This window comes from Oncorhynchus masou, chromosome 24, assembly GCF_036934945.1.
Source record: "Oncorhynchus masou masou isolate Uvic2021 chromosome 24, UVic_Omas_1.1, whole genome shotgun sequence".
NCBI classification, from domain to species: Eukaryota; Metazoa; Chordata; class Actinopteri; order Salmoniformes; family Salmonidae; genus Oncorhynchus; species Oncorhynchus masou.
Window position 1 is genome coordinate 69,673,898 of NC_088235.1, and position 22,169 is coordinate 69,696,066.

Genomic DNA, 22,169 nt, shown 5'->3' on the forward strand with positions numbered 1-22,169 from the left:
CTCCTACCAGGTGGCGTGGCGAGAATCTGTCTCCTCGCCACGCGCTCTCACCACTGGTGTCCCCCAGGGCTCTGTTCTAGGCCCTCTCCTATTCTCGCTATACACCAAGTCACTTGGCTCTGTCATAACCTCACATGGTCTCTCCTATCATTGCTATGCAGACGACACACAATTAATCTTCTCCTTTCCACCTTCTGATGACCAGGTGGCGAATCGCATCTCTGCATGTCTGGCAGACATATCAGTGTGGATGACGGATCACCACCTCAAGCTGAACCTCGGCAAGACGGAGCTGCTCGTCCTCCCGGGGAAGGACTGCCCGTTCCATGATCTCGCCATCACGGTTGACAACTCCATTGTTTCCTCCTCCCAGAGCGCTAAGAACCTTGGCGTGATCCTGGACAACACCCTGTCGTTCTCAACTAACATCAAGGCGGTGGCCCGTTCCTGTAGGTTCATGCTCTACAACATCCGCAGAGTACGCCCCTGCCTCACACAGGAAGCGGCGCAGGTCCTAATCCAGGCACTTGTCATCTCCCGTCTGGATTACTGCAACTCGCTGTTGGCTGGGCTCCCTGCCTGTGCCATTAAACCCCTACAACTCATCCAGAACGCCGCAGCCCGTCTGGTGTTCAACCTTCCCAAGTTCTCTCACGTCACCCCGCTCCTCCGCTCTCTCCACTGGCTTCCAGTTGAAGCTCGCATCCGCTACAAGACCATGGTGCTTGCCTACGGAGCTGTGAGGGGAACGGCACCGCAGTACCTCCAGGCTCTGATCAGGCCCTACACCCAAACAAGGGCACTGCGTTCATCCACCTCTGGCCTGCTCGCCTCCCTACCACTGAGGAAGTACAGTTCCCGCTCAGCCCAGTCAAAACTGTTCGCTGCTCTGGCCCCCCAATGGTGGAACAAACTCCCTCACGATGCCAGGACAGCGGAGTCAATCACCACCTTCCGGAGACACCTGAAACCCCACCTCTTCAAGGAATACCTAGGATCGGATAAAGCAATCCTTCTCACCCCCCCTTAAATGATTTAGATGCACTATTGTAAAGTGGCTGTTCCACTGATTCAGAAGGTGAATTCACCAATTTGTAAGTCGCTCTGGATAAGAGCGTCTGCTAAATGACTTAAATGTAAATGTAATATTTTATATAATTATAAATATGGCATTTAAATGACTCTTAGCTGATCATTGTCTGCAGCTGGCTCTGATCGTAGTGTAGACCTAATGAAACAGGCAAGGAGAATGAGCTTGTACGCGGTAGTCGGACCCCTCAATCTTCTGGCCCTTAGCACTGTGCGTCATCAAATGTGCAGCAAAAGCATGCTGAAGTGGAAAAGTCGATATCCACGTTTATAAACACAGGGTCGCTACAGTTATTGTTACTTGTTGTCGTAAACATTGTTTTAAGTTTATTCTATGAGGGAGGATGGTGTGTCGATTTTTACAGTACAAGGGGTCATGCGAAAATATATTTTATGTTGGGTTGGGGATGCTTTTATTTTTCATGAGACCTTGAGTTGGACCAGCCCCCCCCCCTCCCCCCACCCATACATTTCAAACTGGCCCTTGTTCTGAATAGCCAGGGACTGGAATATTCTAAACTCTATTGTATGTAATTGCTGGCTTTTTTGCATATCGCACAAAACCATTAATTTCAATTTGATGTACATGTCTGGCCCTTTCTTTCAAAGTAATTCAACTTACATCAACCATGAAGGCCTTAGAGCTCGAAGGCGATTTGAATAGACAAGGTGACGTCACACACCACCAAGTTCTATAAATCTAGCTGTTATTACTTGGTAAATTAACACAAAGGATGCATAAGTAATGTTTGCCTGGCTACCAAGACGTCCCTCCTCAACACAATTGACTTCAATGATGGCAGTCTTAGACTAAAGTATGTTGCCGAAAGACAGAGCAGCGGAATAATTTAGTGTGAGTCATCAGGCTAAACTGAAGACTGCTTCAAACCTCGACTCCAACACCTACACAAAAGTAGCTGGCTGTTACATGAAGTCATTGATCTTGACTTGATCAACCAACCCCTTTGAGTTGGATGAAATTATTCTATCCTTGATTTTCACAATGTTTGTATTGATGGAGTTTGAGGCATTATCTATTGAACCAAGAATTTAGAGTTTGATATAGTCCTACTTTCATCAACTTACCCTTTCTTTATTTTGCTGTCATAGGAGTCTACAGTCGTGGCCAAAAGTTTTGAGAATGACACAAATATTAATTTCCACAAAGTTTGCTGCTTCAGTGTCTTTAGATATTTTTGTCAGATGTTACTATGGATTACTGAAGTATAATTACATGCATTTCATAAGTGTCAAAGGCTTTTATTGACAATTACATGAAGTTGATACAAAGAGTCAATATTTGCAGTGGTGACCCTTCTTTTTCAAGACCTCTGCAATCCGCCCTGGCATGCTGTCAATTAACTTCTGGGCCACATCCTGACTGATGGTTGCCCATTTTTGCATAATCAATGCTTGGAGTTTGTCAGAATTTGTGTGTTTTTGTTTGTCCACCCGCCTCTTGAGGATTGACCACAAGTTCTCAATGGGATTCGGGGGAGTTTCCTGGTCGGAGGATGTGTTGGTACCATTCTTTATTCATGGCTGTGTTCTTAAGCAGAATTGTGAGTGAGCCCACTCTCTTGGCTGAGAAGCAACCCCACACATGAATGGTCTCAGGATGCTTTACTGTTGGCATGACACAGGACTGATGGTAGAGCTCACCTGGTCTTCTCCAGACAAGCTTTTTCCGGATGCCCCAAACAATCGGAAACGGGATTCACCAGAGAAAATGACTTTACCCCAGTCCTCAGCAGTCCAATCCCTGTACCTTTTGTAGAATATCAGCCTGTCCCTGATGTTTTGTCTGGAGAAAAGGGGCTTCTTTGCTGCCCTTCTTGACACCAGGCCATCCTCCAAAAGTCTTCGCTTCACTGTGCGTGCAGATGCACTCACACCTGCCTGCTGCCATTCCTGAGCAAGCTCTGTACTGATGGTGGCGCGATCCCGCAGCTGAATCAACTTTAGGAGACGGTCCTGGCACTTGCTGGACTTTCTTGGGAGCCCTGAAGCCTTCTTCACTACAATTGAACCGCTCTCCATTAAGTTCTTGATGATCCAATAAATGGTTGATTTAGGTGCAATCTCACTGGCAGCAATATCCTTGCCTGTGAAGCACTTTTTGTGCAAAGCAATGATGACGGCACGTGTTTCCTTGCAGGTAACCATGATTGACAGAGGAAGAACAATGATTCCAAGCACCACCCTTCTTTTTAAGCTTCCAATCTGTTATTTGAACTCAATCAGCATCAATTCGGCCTCCAGCCTTGTCCTCGTCAATACTCACCTGTGTTAACGAGAGAATCACTGACATGATGTCAGCTGGTCCTTATGTGGCAGGGATGAAATGCAGTGGAAATGTTTTTGAGGGGGATTCGGTTAATTTGCATGACAAAGAGGGACTTTGCAATTAATTTGCATATTCTGGAGTATATGCAAATTGCCATCATGCAAACTGAGGCAGCAGACTTTGTGAAAATGAATATTTGTGTCATTCTCAAAACTTTTGGCCACGACTGTAGTTGCCCTTCTGAAAGATTAAAACCAGTCTCTCTTCCTGTGTGTGTGCACTCACTCTTTTCACATGCATTTGCATTACACACTTAACATGCACCAGTGTGTGTGTGTATGTTTGCAAACCAGTGTTTCCCAACCTCTGTCCTCGGGGCCCCAACGGGTGCACACTTTGGTTTTTGCTCTAACACCACACCGCTGTTTCAAATTATCAAAGCTCGATGATTAATTGATTATTTGAATCAGCTGTGTCGTACTAGGGCAAAAACCAAAACGTGCACCCCTTGGTGTCCCGAGGACCGAGTTTGGGAAACCATGGTGTAAACATTTGCAAGGGCCCTCCCTCCCATCTGTGCCTTTGCTTCATCAAAGTAAAAGGCAGGGGCTTAACTTGTCTGACAGCACAATGTCTCCCTGAAATGGGCCTGAGAAAACCATGAAAACCGTCTGGACCACGATTTGACTAAGCCCCATGGCCGACGAGCTGGTAGCTCCACTGTCACATGAAAAAGGAATAGGAAGCCTCTTTTACCTCCTAAGGGACTGAAGCTTCTCTTCTTTTCTTTTTTGTTCTTCCTCACGCTAATTTATTTATTTGGGGCCGCGTAAGCCCTTTTTCCGCTCTTCAGTAATAAAAAGGGAAAGTGGGATGGCTTTGAGGGATGGATGGATGGATGGAGTGAGTGATCAGTCAGCGCGGAACGACAAGGGAGGGAGGAGAGGAGTGACAGTACCAAGGCCCTTTGCCGCCCGTCACACTACCTGACACCTGCGATAGGCACACCTGTCAAGATCAGGACCTGTCATTTGAGGCGTATGTGTGTTTTTGTGAGCGTGTGTGTGGGTGTGTGTCTGCTTTCGAGTGTGTGTATATTGAGTGTCTGAAGGCCGTGAAGCGGACTGGCGTGGATGCATACACAAAGGAGCCTCATATCTTAGCCCTGACGGCCCCATATTTGCTCAAAGAGGGCTTTCACAGCTCTCCAGTCTTGCAGGTATAGTCCATGTTCACAGTAGCTAAGCCTTCTGGGTTCTAAATAGGATTGTCTCTGTCTTTCAAAATGTCTATTTTTTTCCAATAAACCCACAACCGTTTCATCGAGAAATATTTGAATTGTAATTTTCTTTCCAATATAGGGAAGGTAGCTTAAAGCCTACAGGTGTAATGAATTATGATGCAGTACTAATGCATTGTAATATATGTCATGAGCAAGGAAAAAGTGCCCAATTGTCATACTTGAGTAAAAGTAAAGATACCTTAATAGAAAATGAAAGTGAAAGTCACCCGGTAAAATAATACTTGAGTAAAAGTAAAAACATATTTGGTTTTAAATATACTTAAGTATCAAAAGTAAATATAATTGCAAAAAATATGCTCAAGTATCAGAAGGTAAAGTAAAACTATAAATTAATTTCACATTCCTTATATTAAGCAAACCAGACGGCACAATTGTGGTACTATATAGGCTGATATATAAACTGTATGAAAGACTGACCTGCTCCTTTGGTTACAACCAGTTTGGGTTTGCTGCGTGCTCCATCTCCCTTGGTGGTGTACGCAGCTACTGTGATGGAGTAGGTGGTGTCCGGCTGGAGCCCTCCGATGACCATTTCCTGGAGGAAACAGGAAGTAGACAAACAATAAATCAGAACACTGGTGAAAACATATGACCATCACCAACTCCGCAGCCAACCACCTTCTATTACTATTTTATCATGTTCTGCTGATTTTGACCTCTAAGGTGGATAGAATGCTTTCTGTCCTCCAATTTGTTTGCAGGTTGAATCCTGCTTATCCTACCACTCCTAAACATCCTACAACTCTCCAAAGCTACAAAATGCATATGATAAGGAGGAGGCAAAAGGATATACATTATCTGAGGTATTAGCCAAGTTACGCTCACAATCAAAAAATGAATGCACCATGGCTGGTGCACGCAGTTTTCCTTCAGCCATTATTTTCTCTGGTGCTCTTGAGAGAGAAGAATCTTCGATCAATGCTGATGAATCTTTCAGTAGAGGGGCCTAGCTAGCTAAATGCATGCAGGATGTTTTTAGACTGGTCAGCTGGGAGATGGAGAGGTCAGTGGCGGTAAAGAGAGGACATTATGTACTGTTTTCACACCAAAGATTGCGGCGTCAATATCATGTATATCATGCAAGTGTTTATGAAACTGGGGAATGGGGCCAAACGTTAAGACTCAAATCATGTCAGAAAGGAATTGTTGATAAACACAAGGGTCAATCGGGTGAGTTTGAGGAGGTATGATGATGAGGCAGCCATTTTAGATTTCAAGTCTCTGATGATACATTATATCATTCATGTTAAGATTTACTTAAAAATAACTGTCTAAACAATGTGACCACTGATTAACAGATGATTTTTTATTATTATTTCACACTCAATCATAGGCATGGAACCAGCAAAGTAAAAGAAAAACAGAAAAATCGCAACACAAAACACACCATCACGACACGACATGACACACACCACGACAACACACAGTAGCACGTAGTAGCGTTAAGCAGTCCAGGCACAGCGAGAAGCAGCACCCAGATATTGCATCAGCCACCGTCTCATCATCCACACAGCTAATTAGCATTATGAATTCTGCTTTTACTCTCTCTAGGACATCAATACTGGAGATAGGTAGCACCGGATAGGCGATGCTAACTTGAGAGAGCCTGTTTATAATATATAGTGTTAGGGGGTTACTGATAAAGCACCATAATATCAAAGCTCTAGTGAATAGGATGATGTAAGTCCGGCCGGACACATGTGAACATGGCTAGGGTGATGCAATACCCAGTGCTTTTTAACCTCTCAACTACACCGTAGCACTCTGGCGACTCAATATATACTCACGTATTCGGCTGTATCGTCCGTTTCCCACTAACCCCCCCCCCCATATAGAGGAGAGTGCAGGAAAGAGAGCGATTTTTAAAAGAGAGAGAAAGAGGGAAGAAAGAGGAATGTGAGAGGAACTCAAAGAGAAGGGGAATGTGAGAGGGGAGCGTGTTGTGAGGAGGTAGAGAAGAGGGCGAGGGCACAGGCATGTCAGAACAGGTCAGACCAGAGAGGGAGAGAGAAAAGCTAGTCTGTTTTAAGGAGAGCAGTGGAGACTAGGGAAGAGGTGTGAACTGAAGTCTATGGGGGCTGTTTACAGTGTTTTTTTTTCATGAGGTTACTCTATCTACTATAATAACAGTGCATTACCGCCAAGTTGGATGACTCAAATAATACATATAAAAGGTTACTAAAACATCCAAACTTTGGCTGAACCATTAACAATTTGTCAACAGCCTGTCATAATAAGGTTATTTTAATTAAAACATTTGTTTATACAGGTTATGCTCATTAAGATAAAGTCTATTTTACAAGAAAGACCTGTGAAAGAAGAGACCACACGTTATAAATGTTGCTTGAAAACGTTGTGGAATAGACTTCTGGGGATAAATATACAGTTTGTTTGTGTACATTCGCTTTGTTTGTCCTTGTGGTGCAAAGCTGTAATTTACTGTATGATGACACAGCACACCGAAAAAACTTTGTGTATTTCCTACACTGTTTTGTTGACAGGGGCTTTGTAAAAAACAACCATTGTGCCGGCTTCCATTATAATTCTAGCTTTCAGCGGGGGACAATTTTTCTCTAAAATGCTTTCATGCCAATTTTGGTTTTCCAGCCTCAAGAATACTATAATCAGCCATTTTGTGCCGAGTTGCTATGCTCGATACGAGCCGTGCAATCACACTTTTCAAGAAGAGGACCACTGAGGTTCTCTTAAAGGGTAGTCTATACAGCCCTAATAAAAGGAGGGGAAGTGAAAGAAGGAAGGTACGATTATTTGTTGAGGGCAGAGGAGAGGAATATTGCAGAAACATGAAATTATAAACTAAAAGGAGAGAGCGCACATATTGTACATATCGTAGCACACATTGTAAGAGTAATGTGTAGCATTTACACTTCCATAAAACTTCAAACACGACCACAGAACGAAGGTTTTCAGGTTCATCTTCAGTCTGTTGTACCCGTGACAATTTTTCTTTCAAATTACACTATCAAAGAAGAAGAATTGAACTAATCTTTACATAGGCTCTCATGTCACTCCATAAGAGTGTGTCATTCCAATAGGACAGCTTGATACAATGAAATGGTTATTTAGGGGACCAAAAGGGGCTGGATCATACCTGGGCGTCGGCTAGCATGACATCCTTGATGAGAGGCAGGCCACGCGATTCTCCGTTCTCCACGCGCACATAGTGCACCTGGTAACCACGGATCTGGCCGTGCTGTCGCCCTGGCAACAGGGAGCGCCACATGACCTTGAGCGCCGTGGAGTTGAGCACCTCCACCTCGACCCGCCGAGGAGGAGCCCCTGGAACTGTGGGTAACAAAGAAGAAGATAGGGCCAATGTTAAAACACCGCGACAGCATAGTACACTCATACTGTATGAACAGGTTATCGATCGGGCGTAAGCACATGTACACACAAAAACTACAAGAGCTATTCCCTTGAGAGCCAGATAGACTAGAAACTTAAACTCTGCAGTCTGCACACATAACCCCCCACCAGACTGTAGGGGCAAACCTTTCAAGCACACAAAACTGTACTAAACAACTCTCTCCCTCACAACCTGACCTCTCAATACGTGTCTACTACGTGTCGCCGGTCTCCGGTTAAACCCCTATCTCTCAGACATAATGGAAAGCCTTTATGTGAGGCCTTGGCGTCCTGCCTTTTACTGTGCACCGCACTGGCCTCCAGAGACAAATTGGCTCCTACGCACGGTTAATAAAAGTGTGGCCCATTTGCACCAGTGTATTGTGAGGGATGGCGAGCCATCACTTGGCTGAGTTACTGTCAGCCTCCCATCGGTGGAATTGGCTGTGCTGTGACATGGCCAGCCATACGAGGTGTGGCATGCTCATAACTGTTAAGAGGCTAAACACTAGGCTGTTAGACACCATAGAGGAAGAATGAGATGAGATGGGGCGGCTATATCATACATTTAATGTAGGAGGGGAGGGAAAATGGTTGAACAACAACTTTTGGATTTCCAAAGGATATTGTGATGTTGCTGGGATTGGTCTGGTTTTTATTAAGACGCTTATGTCTGGGGGTCCTTGATTTGAACCACTGAGCTATACTATTGGCAGTGTGAATTTATTCTATGTTTAGGGGTATGGGTGTCATAAGTGAAGCTTAGGTGAGGTTATTTTATGGGGTGCTACTGCTACATCCCTGTAACCATACAGTAGTAGAGGTATTGCCCATTGTCTGAGAAGCAGATTTTTGTGTAGCTATGTCGACAGCCCAGCTATTGTATTTGCCTCACAACAAGTGTACAGATTGCGGGTGAAATAAGCTCAATTACCATCCTCGTCGGTGCGGCAGAGCAGGGGTTCGCTCTCTGGGCCCGGCCCAATTTCCGTGAAGGCGGCCAAGGTGACACGGTACTGGGTCCACTTCTCCAGCTTCTGCAGCAGCACCTGCCCGTCCCTGGGCGGCACGGCCGGCTCCTCCATGGGTTCTCCGGCACCGCCGCCTCCACCCTCTACGAAGGCTCCCACCACCTGGTAGCGCACTAGGTACCCCGCCAGGGCGCCATTCTGGCTCTCCACAGGCGGGGGCGCCAACTTACCAGTAGGGTGGTGGAGCTGGAGCTGCTGCACTTAATGTCTTGAGGGGGGGCTGAGGGCTCTGGTCAGGTGGGAGGATAGGGAGGAAGGGGGGAGGAGGAGGCGGAGGAGGAGGAGGGGAGGAAGGGGGAAAGGGGTGAAAAACAAAAAACAAAAAGATGGGAGAGATAAAGAAAATGATAAAAGGAAAAACCCAACTCAAAAGGAGACTTGAACTGACAAGAATGTTAACACAAAACAGAAACACTGACTCGTCAGGCAAATGTAAACGTAAAAGGTGTAAGGAGGACTGGACGACACAGCGTGCGTAAGAATGAAGCAAAATGGACGCCTCTCGTGAGATACTGGGCCAGTTCTTTTGATAGCTGGGACTATGTCACGGACTCACAGAATTATATTTCCAGACATGTGCACAGTGGTCTGTAACACCAAGGGGTCTGTCAGGGTCTGTCAGTTATCAGCCCGTGTGTGATACCACGGGAGCTATCTGATGTTAGCCTGTCCAGGCCTGCACTGCGCGCTACACACTCACACTATCGATTAAAGGATAAAAACCGGAGCCCCTCTCTTTTTGGCAGACTTACACTCCTCCTTAAACTGAAAGATGTTGTGCTTCCAGTATGGGAGTTAGAGGAAAGGCGAGAAGTAGCAGAGTGAGTTTTTTTATTAATATTATTATTATTATATAAAAGCTATTCAACACAGTGGCTGGGTTTGTGTGGAGCGCTCTTCCAAAACATATTAAAAACGACACATCTGTGAACTTCCAAATCAAAATGGAAGCCTATACGTTCTAATCTGCACAGAGCTCTTAGAACTCGTGCTCACCGAGTGAGTGTGCAAGGAGTGATAAAATGTTTCAACCCGCACCAGGCATTAGACGGATACGAGAACATAGATGAGACCCTTTCTATCCAAGTCAAGATCCCCCTTTTTCTACCAACACTCCTCCGTGTGACTATAATATAACATTCTTCACATCATTTGTGACAAGCCCAGTTCATTTTTCACTATCTAATTCATCTGGGATAGTGGTGGGCTAAGCTAAATGAAAAACATGAATTCATAGAAAAAGGCATTCCACATTGTGCAAATCTTGGACAAAAATGGAAATGAAATCCACAGGAAGAAAAAAAATACAGTATGTTTTCATTCCAAACAAGCAAAAGCAAAACACAAATTGACACGAGCTACTGGAAAATGAATTTGATCTGTAACCGAGGTGACTCAAAAGAAAAACGTTAGGGTCCGAAATGTCAAATCATAACAAACATGAAAAAAAAAACAGGCTATTGGGCAGAAAACGGAAAATAAGAACATTAAAACTTCAAAACACAAGTACAGTCTGCATTATACGTACCTGGCTTCCTTCAAATACTAACTTTTGAAGACCTTCTTACCACCAGCACCTGACTACAGATTGCGCTCACCCTGAGCCAGTGAGCTTACAACCCTCTCCTTCCACAGAGTGTGTCCAAATAGAGACACGTCTTATCAAATTCAAACCCAGACAACTGTGCTTTGTAGTCGGTCAAATTGGCCTGTTGAGATAGGTCATTTTGGGCTGTTTCGTGTTGCTAAGAGGGAGAGAGTTGGCTCTGTGCTGTAGTCAGGACTGCATTATACTCTTGTATAACTTGGGCCGGAGGGAGGGTCCACAAGACTGAGGGATGGGAGCAGTTGGGAGAAAACCTACACCCACTGGATTCTGGGTGTCTGCATTTGACCTTGGGGGAAAGGACACAGTTCCTTTTTTATCTTAACCGTTTGCTCAGAGAATCCCATTTCATAGCTTCCCCACTTTTACCGACGGGGAGTAGCCTGCCGCTAACTCTTAAACAAGAAAAAAAAGAAAAAAAAGAACACAGGCAGCACCGGCACCGAGACGGATGACTTGTGCTGCTGCATTCATTAAGGTTACTGCTGCGGTACCAACCGCACTGCCACTCTTGCTAACAGTGCAGCCGGAGAAGACAGGAGGTATTTACAATCAGTGGACAGCCTCAGTCAAAAGCTATAAGAACGGACTGTTCTGGAACAGCTACAGTTTAGAACCTTTTCTGTGTCCAATGTGCTTATTTACTTACGGTTTTAACGGATTTGAGCCTTTCAGCTTCTTCTCTCTCCATTCTTCCCCACAATAGATTGTATTTTGCAAACTCTCAGTGTCAAGAATGATCGCTCGGTGCTCAATCATGTGAAGAGAGAAACTGTGGAATCTGTCAGGGTTTGAGCTATGGCGCCACGCAGACCCCTCACACCAGATAAACTTAAGACAGGCAAGGGGCAGAGCCATGAGGTAAGCCTCGGCTCCCACAAAGCCCAGTGGTGGAGATTATGGACGCTAGAACTATGACAGCAACAAAAGATGGAACTCTGGTAATGATTCACTTTCAGTAGGTCTTTTGAAGCATCTTTTGAAAGCCTGTATGAATGCTATATGATTTGACATACAGTATCATTAGTCATGTCTGTGGAGATATCGCAACCATATTCTAAGTCTGTTATGATGTGAACGGAAGCTTAGAGGGAGATGTATTCTGGGTTGTTTTCTAGTGCTGGTAGAGGGTTTATAAATGACTGCAAACATGTACCTCCTTCAATAGCCCTGCTCGCAACACAAGCTGGTCCACAAGTTATTTGTCTGCGGCTAGTCACAAATCAAATTCACATTCAGTCAGGAGTGTAAGTACAAGATGCGTGCGTTGTGTTTTCATTTTCACCGTCAATGTCGAATGTCAGAGAGGTATTTGTCATCATTACGGAATTAATCCGACTCCATGCCAAATGGCCGCTTTCGTACAAATATTCCAATAAATCTAAAAACCTTCAGCAATTACAGTAAGTGGTGGGCTAAACTGCTTGTTTGGCTAAATACAGGGATTTAGAATCAGCCATTTTAATTTGAGCGATAACACTCCACTGGGTGCTGGCAGCTTCAAGGTATAATCAAGGTGTAACAAAGCCTGACAATCCAGAGGTCTCCCTATAGCTCATCGGCAAAGCGTGAAACTAATTCAGACGCTATGAAATGGGATTCTTATCTGACATCCTAGGGCCCTTTACTCTCCCCTCTGCAAAAATCACGTAACACCCACCCCGGGGTCCTGCCTGCCCCCATTACCGTTCCTCTCGGCCGGGTAACGTTGAGGGAGATAGGGGAAGCTCCCGGTCCCGGTGTGTGGACCCTCCGCGGCCGCGTCTGAACGGTTGTCTCATAGGTATCTCAACCTCGTCTGACTGGGACAGCGTATCCCAAGGGGCCTTGCGTCTGAATGGGGGCCATTGCTGCCCACAGGACCAGTGTAGGAACATTTAACTCAATGGTGCCACATACATTTCTTTATTTCCTAGCCCAAAATAATTGGACTCAGATACACTTTAATTGATCTTCTTTGAAGCCAGATATTGCAGATCTGAGATCAAATAAGTGACTTCTTGAAGCTAAGGTGTAGGTGAGGAGTCGGGCATGAACTCCTTGGCTGTGGGTTTTCACTGGTCCTTAGTGGCAGAGCAGCCCCCATGACAATGGCCCCTGGTCACGCCACACTGACTGAAGACAAACTCCACACTCTGAGGACATTTGTACTGTACCAGAGAAGATCGACAGAAAGGAAACAAGGAGAAGATTGCCTTTTGTCTTTCACTTCACTTGGTTGGAAAAGAGGTCCAGTCTGCCGAGTAACGCAAGGGTATTTTGCCGGCTCAAATCTAGAATAAATCTTAAATGTTCTTGGGTAGTATTTTATTTTGTGTCTCCCGTCCTAATGGTCTTTCCCTAACATGTCATTAGTGTTTAAACACATCTGAGTGTGTGAGTAGCAGGCCCAGGCAAGCCGCTGGTAAACAAGGTTTCCTCTTTTCCTCATTATACTGTAGCCTGCAAATGTGTGTGTGTGTGTGTCTTATGTATAGCGAGCAATCTCATGCTGCTCCAATGAGGTGTGTGTTTATAATGACAGTGTCTGGCAGTGCCGCACTAAGGTAATTGGATTCTTAGAAGGGGGAGGAGGATGGAGATATGTATGAGGGCCAGCAGTCTAGGGCGGGGCGGTCATGTGTCTCAAAGCAGTCTCCCAGAATCCCTTGGTTTGTTTTAAGGGTGGAACTATGTGATGATTGGCTTTGCTTTTTGCGATGGACACAGCATACTCTACTTTACTTGATGTACTTCTCCGCTCTTTTACTGCCAAAGTAGAATACATTTGTTTTCTAGAAAGCCAGCACTTTAGGGTGTGTGTGTTTGTGATTGTGTGTGGGGGGGGGGGGCACTGGGAGTGTTTGTTTTTGTGCTACACGTCGCACCGTAATAGTACACTCACTTTTGCTGAGGTTTTTGCCATGAGGCAGGGAGTTTCTACTAACTCCACTCTTCACTGCACTGAATATACTTGCCCTGAGCTAAACATGTCACAAGGACCTTTATCAACTCAGACTGAGCTGTCTGGAAGAGACATATACTCTCTATTCCCAAAATGTATGAGTAGCCAAACCACAGACATGTTGTATTAATATTTAACCATTTCACATATGGAGTCTCCTAACCTATTTGTGTCTCTTATTTTGGGACGAGTATAATGGAAATAGACTTCTAAGTTGAGTGGCTAAGTGGTAGGGGTAATGGGGGGGGGGGTCGTTGCTATGGGCTACGGCAGACTGGACCACCTGTGCCAAACAAACACTTACCTCAAAGGCATCCACAAGATCATGTTTTGTTTTGATGTTTTTGTGTTGTGGTGTGAAACACAGTTTTGTTTTGACTGTCTGAGTTCGTAACCTTTCTGACCTCTTTGATGTGAAGCCACTGGCTTTTTCTGACACCTACTTCGGAAGGGGTGGCTGGCTGTACACGAGCAGCCATTGACTAAGAGAAGTGACTGATGTCCCTGGACTCTAAGGACAGAGCTCAACGGGTTGAAAAAAGGAGACCCTCAGCACAAGCAGGGAGCTGAAATAGACCCCAGGAGATACTTACTCTAATTAAACGGTTAAGGTTTGGAAATGTTATCATTAAGTGGTGTATGTTGTAGCTGGTGTGGTGGCTGCAGTTGACTTCACATTAGAACCCATTCGCCAGCAAAAATGTGGCAAGCTGCTTCCTGATGTAATGTATGCTTAAAAAAAATATTTCAAAAAAATCCAACTAAAAAGTTATTAAATTGACTCAACAAAACAGGAGGAAGGAAACAAAGTAAGCAAGGTGATGTCAAGCCATTCCAAGGAGAGATTTTGTTTCCATTTCAGACAAGGGTAACGTGACAGAGACAGCAATGGAAGGAGAGACAGAGACAGAGAGAGAGACAAAGAGAGGAGGGAGAGAGAGAATGGAATTGCTGGAATGGTGTGAATGGAATGGTATCAAACACATGGAAACCATGTGTTTGGTGTGTTCGATACCATTCTATTTATTCTGTTCCAGCCATTACTATGAGCCTGTCCTCCACAAATAAGGTGCCACCAGCCACCTGTGACATACATACATATACAGGCGGAAATACCCACACACATACTTGAAGACATAGAGACAGAGATGGAGTTGACTGTGCATATATAGGTAGGGTCATGCCTGGTGTAGCCGTTGATCAAGGATGCAGTTACATAATCTCAACAGCACCCCCAGGGGATAGGAGGGAGTATTGCATGCAACTGGTGCTCTATAAGTGATTCAGCAGCACTGTCTGCGTAGCTATCCAAACCGCAACCAACATAAATGTGAAGTGGTTCTCCCAAAGCCATATACCCCCAACAAGGGGCACGGCTAACAAGTTGCACTGGTAAAAACAGAAAATGTGTTAAAGGAGGTCTCCTCCCACTACCATGGCTTTCCGATGGCCAACCCCAGTCAAAGTTCGTCATTGTAAACCCCTTAGGAATCGGAAAGAGGACAAAACAGCTCCAACCTATTCTCAAATTAAACATCTATGTACATTACTGAAATGATAATGGAATTGTGTGGGCTATGATTACATGGATGCTGTATGATTAATACACTCATTTGATCTAGGCTAGGGAATCCACATATTTGAGCAATGCTCATTGATCTGAACAATTTATCTATATTAACTTACTACCCAGTAGAAATGTCCAAATTGCACAAAGGCTGCCCTGATCCATCCACAATTTTAAGCAAATCCAGATATATTGTCTGAGTTCTTTGGAGATCAAGCCTTAAACCTTAACACATAACTCATATCTAAATATTTGAATACAGTTTGTAACCCCTAAGGAAGTCTGGAGACTTACAGGAGATTGTACATGTAATATCCTAACAACCCCATATTCCTCAACCAGCAATGATTATTTGTATTCCATCTTCTGCACCTACTGGGTACCATGATGTCACTTGTTTGGGGCTATTTTTAGCAAGCAGTGTTTCAATTATTTAGATGTGTTCCTGGCATCTGGGTAAAAAATGTACAGGCCACTCCTGAGTTGACCGTCTGGAATTCATTTGCAAGGTAGGGCTGCTGAGGAACAGTAAAGGCTTGTGATTGGATGGTTTTGCTGCCTGTTTTCAGATTCCTACACCCACCCGTCTACACCCACCCTCTCCCCTGTCTACTGACGGTTCAGCAGAAAGCCATGGCAGTCACTGGGGAGTTAGACATTTTTTATGTCTCAGTCACATGGGTTAAAGTGCACTTGCTGTTGACAAAGGAAAACCAACTGCAAAACCAAAGCAACTGCAAAATGTTGTCTGTCCACATTGACCGGTTTGTTTGACAATGTAGGATAAACTGCATCATAGTTAGCACCATGACATACAGTTTAAACCCAGGTTAGAAAAGAATCAAATCAAAAGGTAAAAAGCGGTTAAAAGCCATAAACGACTGTGAATACAGTACTCACAACCTTTTGCATTACCGAACACAACCCTATCCTCCAGAAGAACAGCATATCGCACAGAGTGTATGTCATGTTCATGAGGCAAACGTAAAGATATTGTTGTCACGTTGAAGTCTTTGGGAGAAAACATCATTGGTCATTCACAAAGCATTAAATCACATGTTTTCAAAAGATGACCTGCATACTATTGAATCAAGAAAGACATTGCAAAACTGAATCAGCTTTGAACCCTGAGTATGGCCTCATAAAACACATTCACAGTTCAAAGGTGATGAGAACTTCGATATCAAGGCAATAACAGATACGCTTCCTTTAATTCCATGGTTCTAGCCTGGAGCCAGGAAGAGAGTTCATGTCCTCACAAAATATCTGCATGATTAAAGGTCCCCAGAAGACACACATTGTTAACCGCTGCACCACAGAATCCTACCACCCGCCCACACCCCACACAGAGTACACGGAAAAGAGAGCAAAAGGGCTACATACTGGCTTGCAAGGTTTTCTGGGATATTTCGTTGGTGAAGGCTCCAATGCCTTTGTTGGAAATGGCAGCCAGAGAGAAGTAGTACTCTGTGTTTGCTCGCAGACCCTCAACGACGTATGAGGCAGTGGGGACAAAGGTTTTGGTCACCTGTTGGTGGAGAACAGAGGGAGTGAGGCATGCTTTTGACGGAAATTAAATATCACTTCAGTTTACTGTACCTTTTGTTTGTTCCTTTTTTAACCTTGTTTGACCATCTTTCCTCAGATAGGGTGTTAAAGAGTACTTAAAGGCAAAAGCTTGGTCAACAATCTTCCCATAGCTTTAAACAATGGACAATAATAACTTACCTGGCTGCCAAAACTGCCCTCTTTGTACCGAAGCTCAAAGTTGATGATTCCCTCCTTCTCAAAGGCAGGTTCCCAGGTCAACTCGATGCTTGTGTCGGACACAGCGCCAACCTGGAACTTTGTTGGCTGTCCGGGGACTAAGATAGTCAAAGATACATTTAATTAGTGACAGCGATCATTGCAGTGAACCTTCTTTCCTTTCTACAGTACAGGATCGTAATGGATCACTTGTGGTATGCATTCATCCCTAGTGAGAGCACACAGACATGTTGATAGGAAGGGTTGAACCCAGAACCCTAACCTCCTTGCAGCACTTTGACGTGGATGGGGTCAGAGAAGGGCCCATCGCCCACCGATGTAAAGGCCAGGACACGGATGGTGTAGGTCTCAGACGCCACCAGGCTCTGGATGGTGGTGATGATGCTATCCTGGACATTATGGATCTGCCATAGGCTCATGGGCTGGGACGGGTCCATGGTGTAGTACACCCGGTACCCTTTGATCTGCCCGTTGGGTTCCTCAGGCTCGTCCCAGCGGACCATCATGGTGTTCTGGGAGATGATCCGAGCCTGGATGTTGCGGGGCGGACTGGCCGGGGCTTGTTCCCCAGTACGGGTCTCCACCGGCTCACTGGGGGGGCCCTGGCCGATCGTGTTGAAGGCCGAAACGCGGATCTCATACTCTGTGTTGGGGTAAAGGCCTCCGATGCTGTATCGCGTGGTGGTGATGCCGTCCATGGTCTCAAACTTGCTGTCAGGAGACTTGGCGCGGTACTGGATGATGTAATAGGACACAGGGTCCGGGTTGCCCGAGTCCCAGGTGATGGTGACGCTGGTCGCCGTGGTCTCGGTCACCATGGGGATGCCTGGGGGCTTGGGCAGGGCTGTGGGGGTCAGGTGGGGAGGGAGGGGTGAAGAGGGACTTTTAGATGCAAACATAGAATTATCATAAAGAAGACACCTCATAACACATCTCCATGCTGGTATTGCCCGACCATAGCAGTAGTAGTAGTAGCCTAGATGAATCCCTGTGCCCCCTCTTACACTTGACTGTGATCTGCGCGACCGCCTCGATGATGCCCAGACTGCTCATGGCCACACATGTGTAGTTGGCCGACTCTCGCACGCTGTTGAGTTCCAGAACGTTCCGGCCCACCGGCATCTCGTCCTCCGGCGTCAGGTCCTCTGAGTTGAGCATCCATTTGACATAGGGCATGGGCGACCCTACCGCCACGCAGGTGATGTTCACACTGCCACCTGGCATGATCTCGTGACTAGTGGGCGGGATGGAGAAGCGAGGGGGCACGCGCCGGACTGGGAGTGGGAAGGAGGGAGGGAAGAGGTGGAGGGAGGGAGGGAGTCAAAAAGAGAGAGAAAAAGAGGTAACAAGACCGGCCGATGAAAATTGACCCTTTCAACGGCATCCGTTACATCAACAGAGATCAACACGGTGCATGACAACTAAATCAACTAAATCTAGTACGTTTTTCTAGGACATACTTTCCAAAGTAACAAAAAAATACTAAACTAACAAGAACTGCTTCAACAACAATATAGATTGACATTAAAGCAACGATTCATAGCAACAAGGTTCCATTTACCAAAATTTGACCCATCACGGCACAATTAAAGACACAAAAATCTATTATGAGTTTCTCATCTTTGAAAACTGAACTACTGACAGAATATGCATCTACAACGTGGAGTTAACACCCATGAAGACAGAGTATAATATTTGAGGGAGTACTGTATGATCGATGCCATACAGTAAACAGGAACTTCCTGTCCTCACAGCCACTCACAGCAAACCAGGAAGTTGGCCATTATAGGCCCTCCCACGACAAAGGAAGAATAAAGGAAGATCTCAATTGCATACTCCTCTCGTCCTCTCTTCTTGTCTCCCTCTCAAAACCCATAGGATGAGAAAGCCAGAGCTCTCTCCACGCTGACCTTCTCCTCCAATGGGTTTTGAGAAGGAGACAAGGAAAGAGGAGAGAGGATGCGAGGAGTATGCAATTGAGATCTTCCCTAAGACATTTCTCCCATTGTATTTATTCTGTGGATAGAGTGATTATAGTTCGAGTTGGGGCCTCATGCACCTGATTGATAAACAGGCTCGTGCTCTTAGTCCTAATGGTACCTGCTAGCTATGGCTAATGATGAGAAACTTTAATCAGATTTTTGTGTTTTAGGGTAGATCCACTGGACAAAGCCTTTTTAAGATCTGACACGGTTCCATTGATAGATGCAACTATCAGTCCCACAGACAGCATGCATAATAGACTGAGGTAAACCAAGGATTAAATGATAAGTAACAAAACCAGATATAAAATTGAGATAAAATGCATCGAGGAATATAACTTAAGGTTCGCTAGCATGCCCAGACAAAGACGATTGGAGAGGAAAAGAGAAATATCAGATATAGGATAAAGCGCGCGCAAGGAATAGAGACAGAGAGAGAGAGACAAAAAGAGAGAAGGGAGGGGTGGGAGGAGGGAGGGGGGGAAACCCACTTCAATGCTGTGTAAGCTCCTTTTTTTTTTTTTTTTTGCCAATGTGACCTAATGTGACAGTTGGCACATTGTCACATCGCAGTCCTGGCAGAAGTAACACAAAATAAGTATAGAGAAGAACAGGTAGTGTGTTTATAAGAGGACATAAAGAGATAGCTGTAGTAGTTGTAGCTAGAGCGGAACTATCACAGATAGTAAAAGAAGTCGAGAAACAAACCGACAGAAGGGAGAGGAAGAGCTGGAGAAAGGTACAGTACAATGGACGTCTAGGATGGGAGAGAATTGGCTGTGGGTTGAATGGTCAGAGGACGTTGATCATGGGATTGGGAGAGGGGAGAGGGTTGAGTCGGGTAATAGTTTGGGTTTATGTGAGCATGCATAGTATATCTACATGCGTGCGATGTTTGCGATATGTGTGATGTAATGCTATGTGTATGCATGTGCCTATTTGTGTGCGTGACAGACACACTGTGTATGAGGCTTTGGGACTCAGGTCGAGAGAGAGAGACGTAAAAAAAAAATGATGTGAATATGTAAGGAGTGAGACTCAGACTTTGAGACAGACAGACAGAGAGGACAAGGAGACGGGACACGAGGCAGAACGGAACAGACCCAAGCAGCAAGGCAGCAGACTGAAGGGACAGACAGACAAGACACTGATGGGCACAAGGACGTACTGTACGCAGAGGGAGGGGAGAAGGTAGAGGAAGGTAGGAGGGGAGAGGGGCGGAAGTGGGATAGAGTAAGGAGACTGTGATTCTGGCCAAAGTAAACAAAAACATTGCTCAAAGTGGGTTCAAGGTCTCACACACTGGGGCTTCAAATTCAACTGCCTCCCCCCCACCCCCCAGCTTGTTGCCAACAAAACCAGGGGTGCACTAAGGTTAGGGGGGGAAGATGGGACATAGAGGAAAAATGGCATTTCAAACACACCGTGTCGATCCAAATGGGATTCATTCAATAGTAGTATTGGATAGCTTTGGTTGTTTTTCCACGAGGGAGAGCACCAATCAGCTTACAGCATACTCCTTCTAAAATGAGTTACTTGTTTGTGTACACTACCAAGTGTGCATATCAATAAAGTAACTCTGGGCTGGGATCTATTATACATAAACCAAGCTTGTGCACAAAGAGACATCCAAGAAATGTTCATCTCTACTACTTTTTTAAAACTAGAATCTGAACTACAGAATACAACCAAAATTGATTGGTCACAGAATCATGTAGGCGTATCGCCTTTAACTGTATGTGTAAAATGACTAATAAAGCATTTATTCACATGACTTGTTCAGATTGAGTTGAAGATGAATGGTGACCTTCTATGGTCCCCATTGGGCGATAATCACATTATCTTATACACCCACACCACTGCTCTCCTGGAGTACCTTACAAAATACCTCTAATTCACTGACAATGTCAATTGTTCCAGTTACTACCTCAGAATGTCACAATCCAACCTTGAGGCTCTATTCCGATGAAATAGAAGTAAGTTAGCTTGTGGTTCCTACACATTTCCTTTTAAGATAACATTATGTAAAATACATTTGTGTTTACTTTTATTATAATGGTAACTCAAATTGCATCATGTCAAAAAGACACCAAATAAACCATAACACCTTTGAACTTTTTAGACACATTTGAGATAAACACAATTATATCCAAAATTGGCTCCTATTTCCAAAAAACTAAAAGAACGTAGGCACCATATTCAACAGGAAGTGACAATCACAATGCTAGTAAAACGGTGGCATGACATAGTTTATTTCATAACAGGTCATGACTGAATCAACCCTCCATTTATATAAACGAATATAACTTCGTTAATAGGCAGGAGAGTGTAGTTTCAACATCTTTTAGATGTTACAAAAATCAAACATGTCAGAACAAGGTCATATCTCTTAGCATTTTTGTCATGATCCCTGTCCTGTCCTGTTATGGTAGGTATGATGTCACTCTTATGGTAGCCATTTTGTAGCGCACTTCGAGTAAAGTATTCAACCAAAAAGGCCATAGTCTTATTCTAATCCCTCCCCAAAAAGTGCTTATTGAAGAACAAAGGTGAAAGGGCAACCCATTCCTCACACGGACATGCATGGTTGTGACTATGGCATGAGTAACAGACAACAGTCAGGCATCCTTCCATCCACCAGGTCCGACAGAAGAGAACCAGTACAGTCCAACCATGTCAACCAAGCCCATCCAAGCATGCCATTCCCAATCTAGCATGGTGTGGGGACACATACACACAAAATCAAAGAAAGGAAATCCAACTTAAAATCCACAAAACCAGTCTTAATAGCATACACAATATCACAGTATGCATGTGTGTTCCTCAAGGCTCTGTATCAAGACCATTGGATGTTTTGGAACTTGTGTTTTTTTTTGGGGGGGGGGGGGGGTTGTAGGCAAATAGAGGACTTACGGACACTTTTATATTTGACTTACATAGATCAAATTCCAAACACTTGAATATCAAAGAAGTCTAATTTTAAGGGAAGTCCAATCAGGATGATTTGTATGGACATTCGAATAAGAGAATACCCGTATTGGTTTTGACGGTGCTGTTCTCTCCCTTGGGGCGAGGGTCAGCCAATGGACCGGGAGCGTTGGTGGCTGAGTGAATGAGGCTTTAACAGAGGAAAAAGATCTAACCCTTCACCTTTGGCTACCTGCACTTCGAAGGCCCTACTGTTTTCTGTAATATAAATCTCCCCCCTGGAAAAAAGGGTATACCAA

The 22,169-nt window shown here is 44.8% G+C and overlaps 1 protein-coding gene across 1 annotated transcript in view; it reads right to left on the reverse strand.

The window, feature by feature from the left end:
- Window positions 1-22,169, reverse strand: part of LOC135512544 (receptor-type tyrosine-protein phosphatase S-like) — a 215,147-nt gene that overhangs the window by 69,871 nt on the left and 123,107 nt on the right. Inside the window, 9 exon segments of the mRNA XM_064934680.1 lie at window positions 5,097-5,214; window positions 6,467-6,493; window positions 7,792-7,985; window positions 8,980-9,237; window positions 9,240-9,305; window positions 16,577-16,721; window positions 16,922-17,058; window positions 17,223-17,804; window positions 17,965-18,234. Coding sequence (XP_064790752.1) covers window positions 5,097-5,214; window positions 6,467-6,493; window positions 7,792-7,985; window positions 8,980-9,237; window positions 9,240-9,305; window positions 16,577-16,721; window positions 16,922-17,058; window positions 17,223-17,804; window positions 17,965-18,234 — 1,797 coding nt within the window.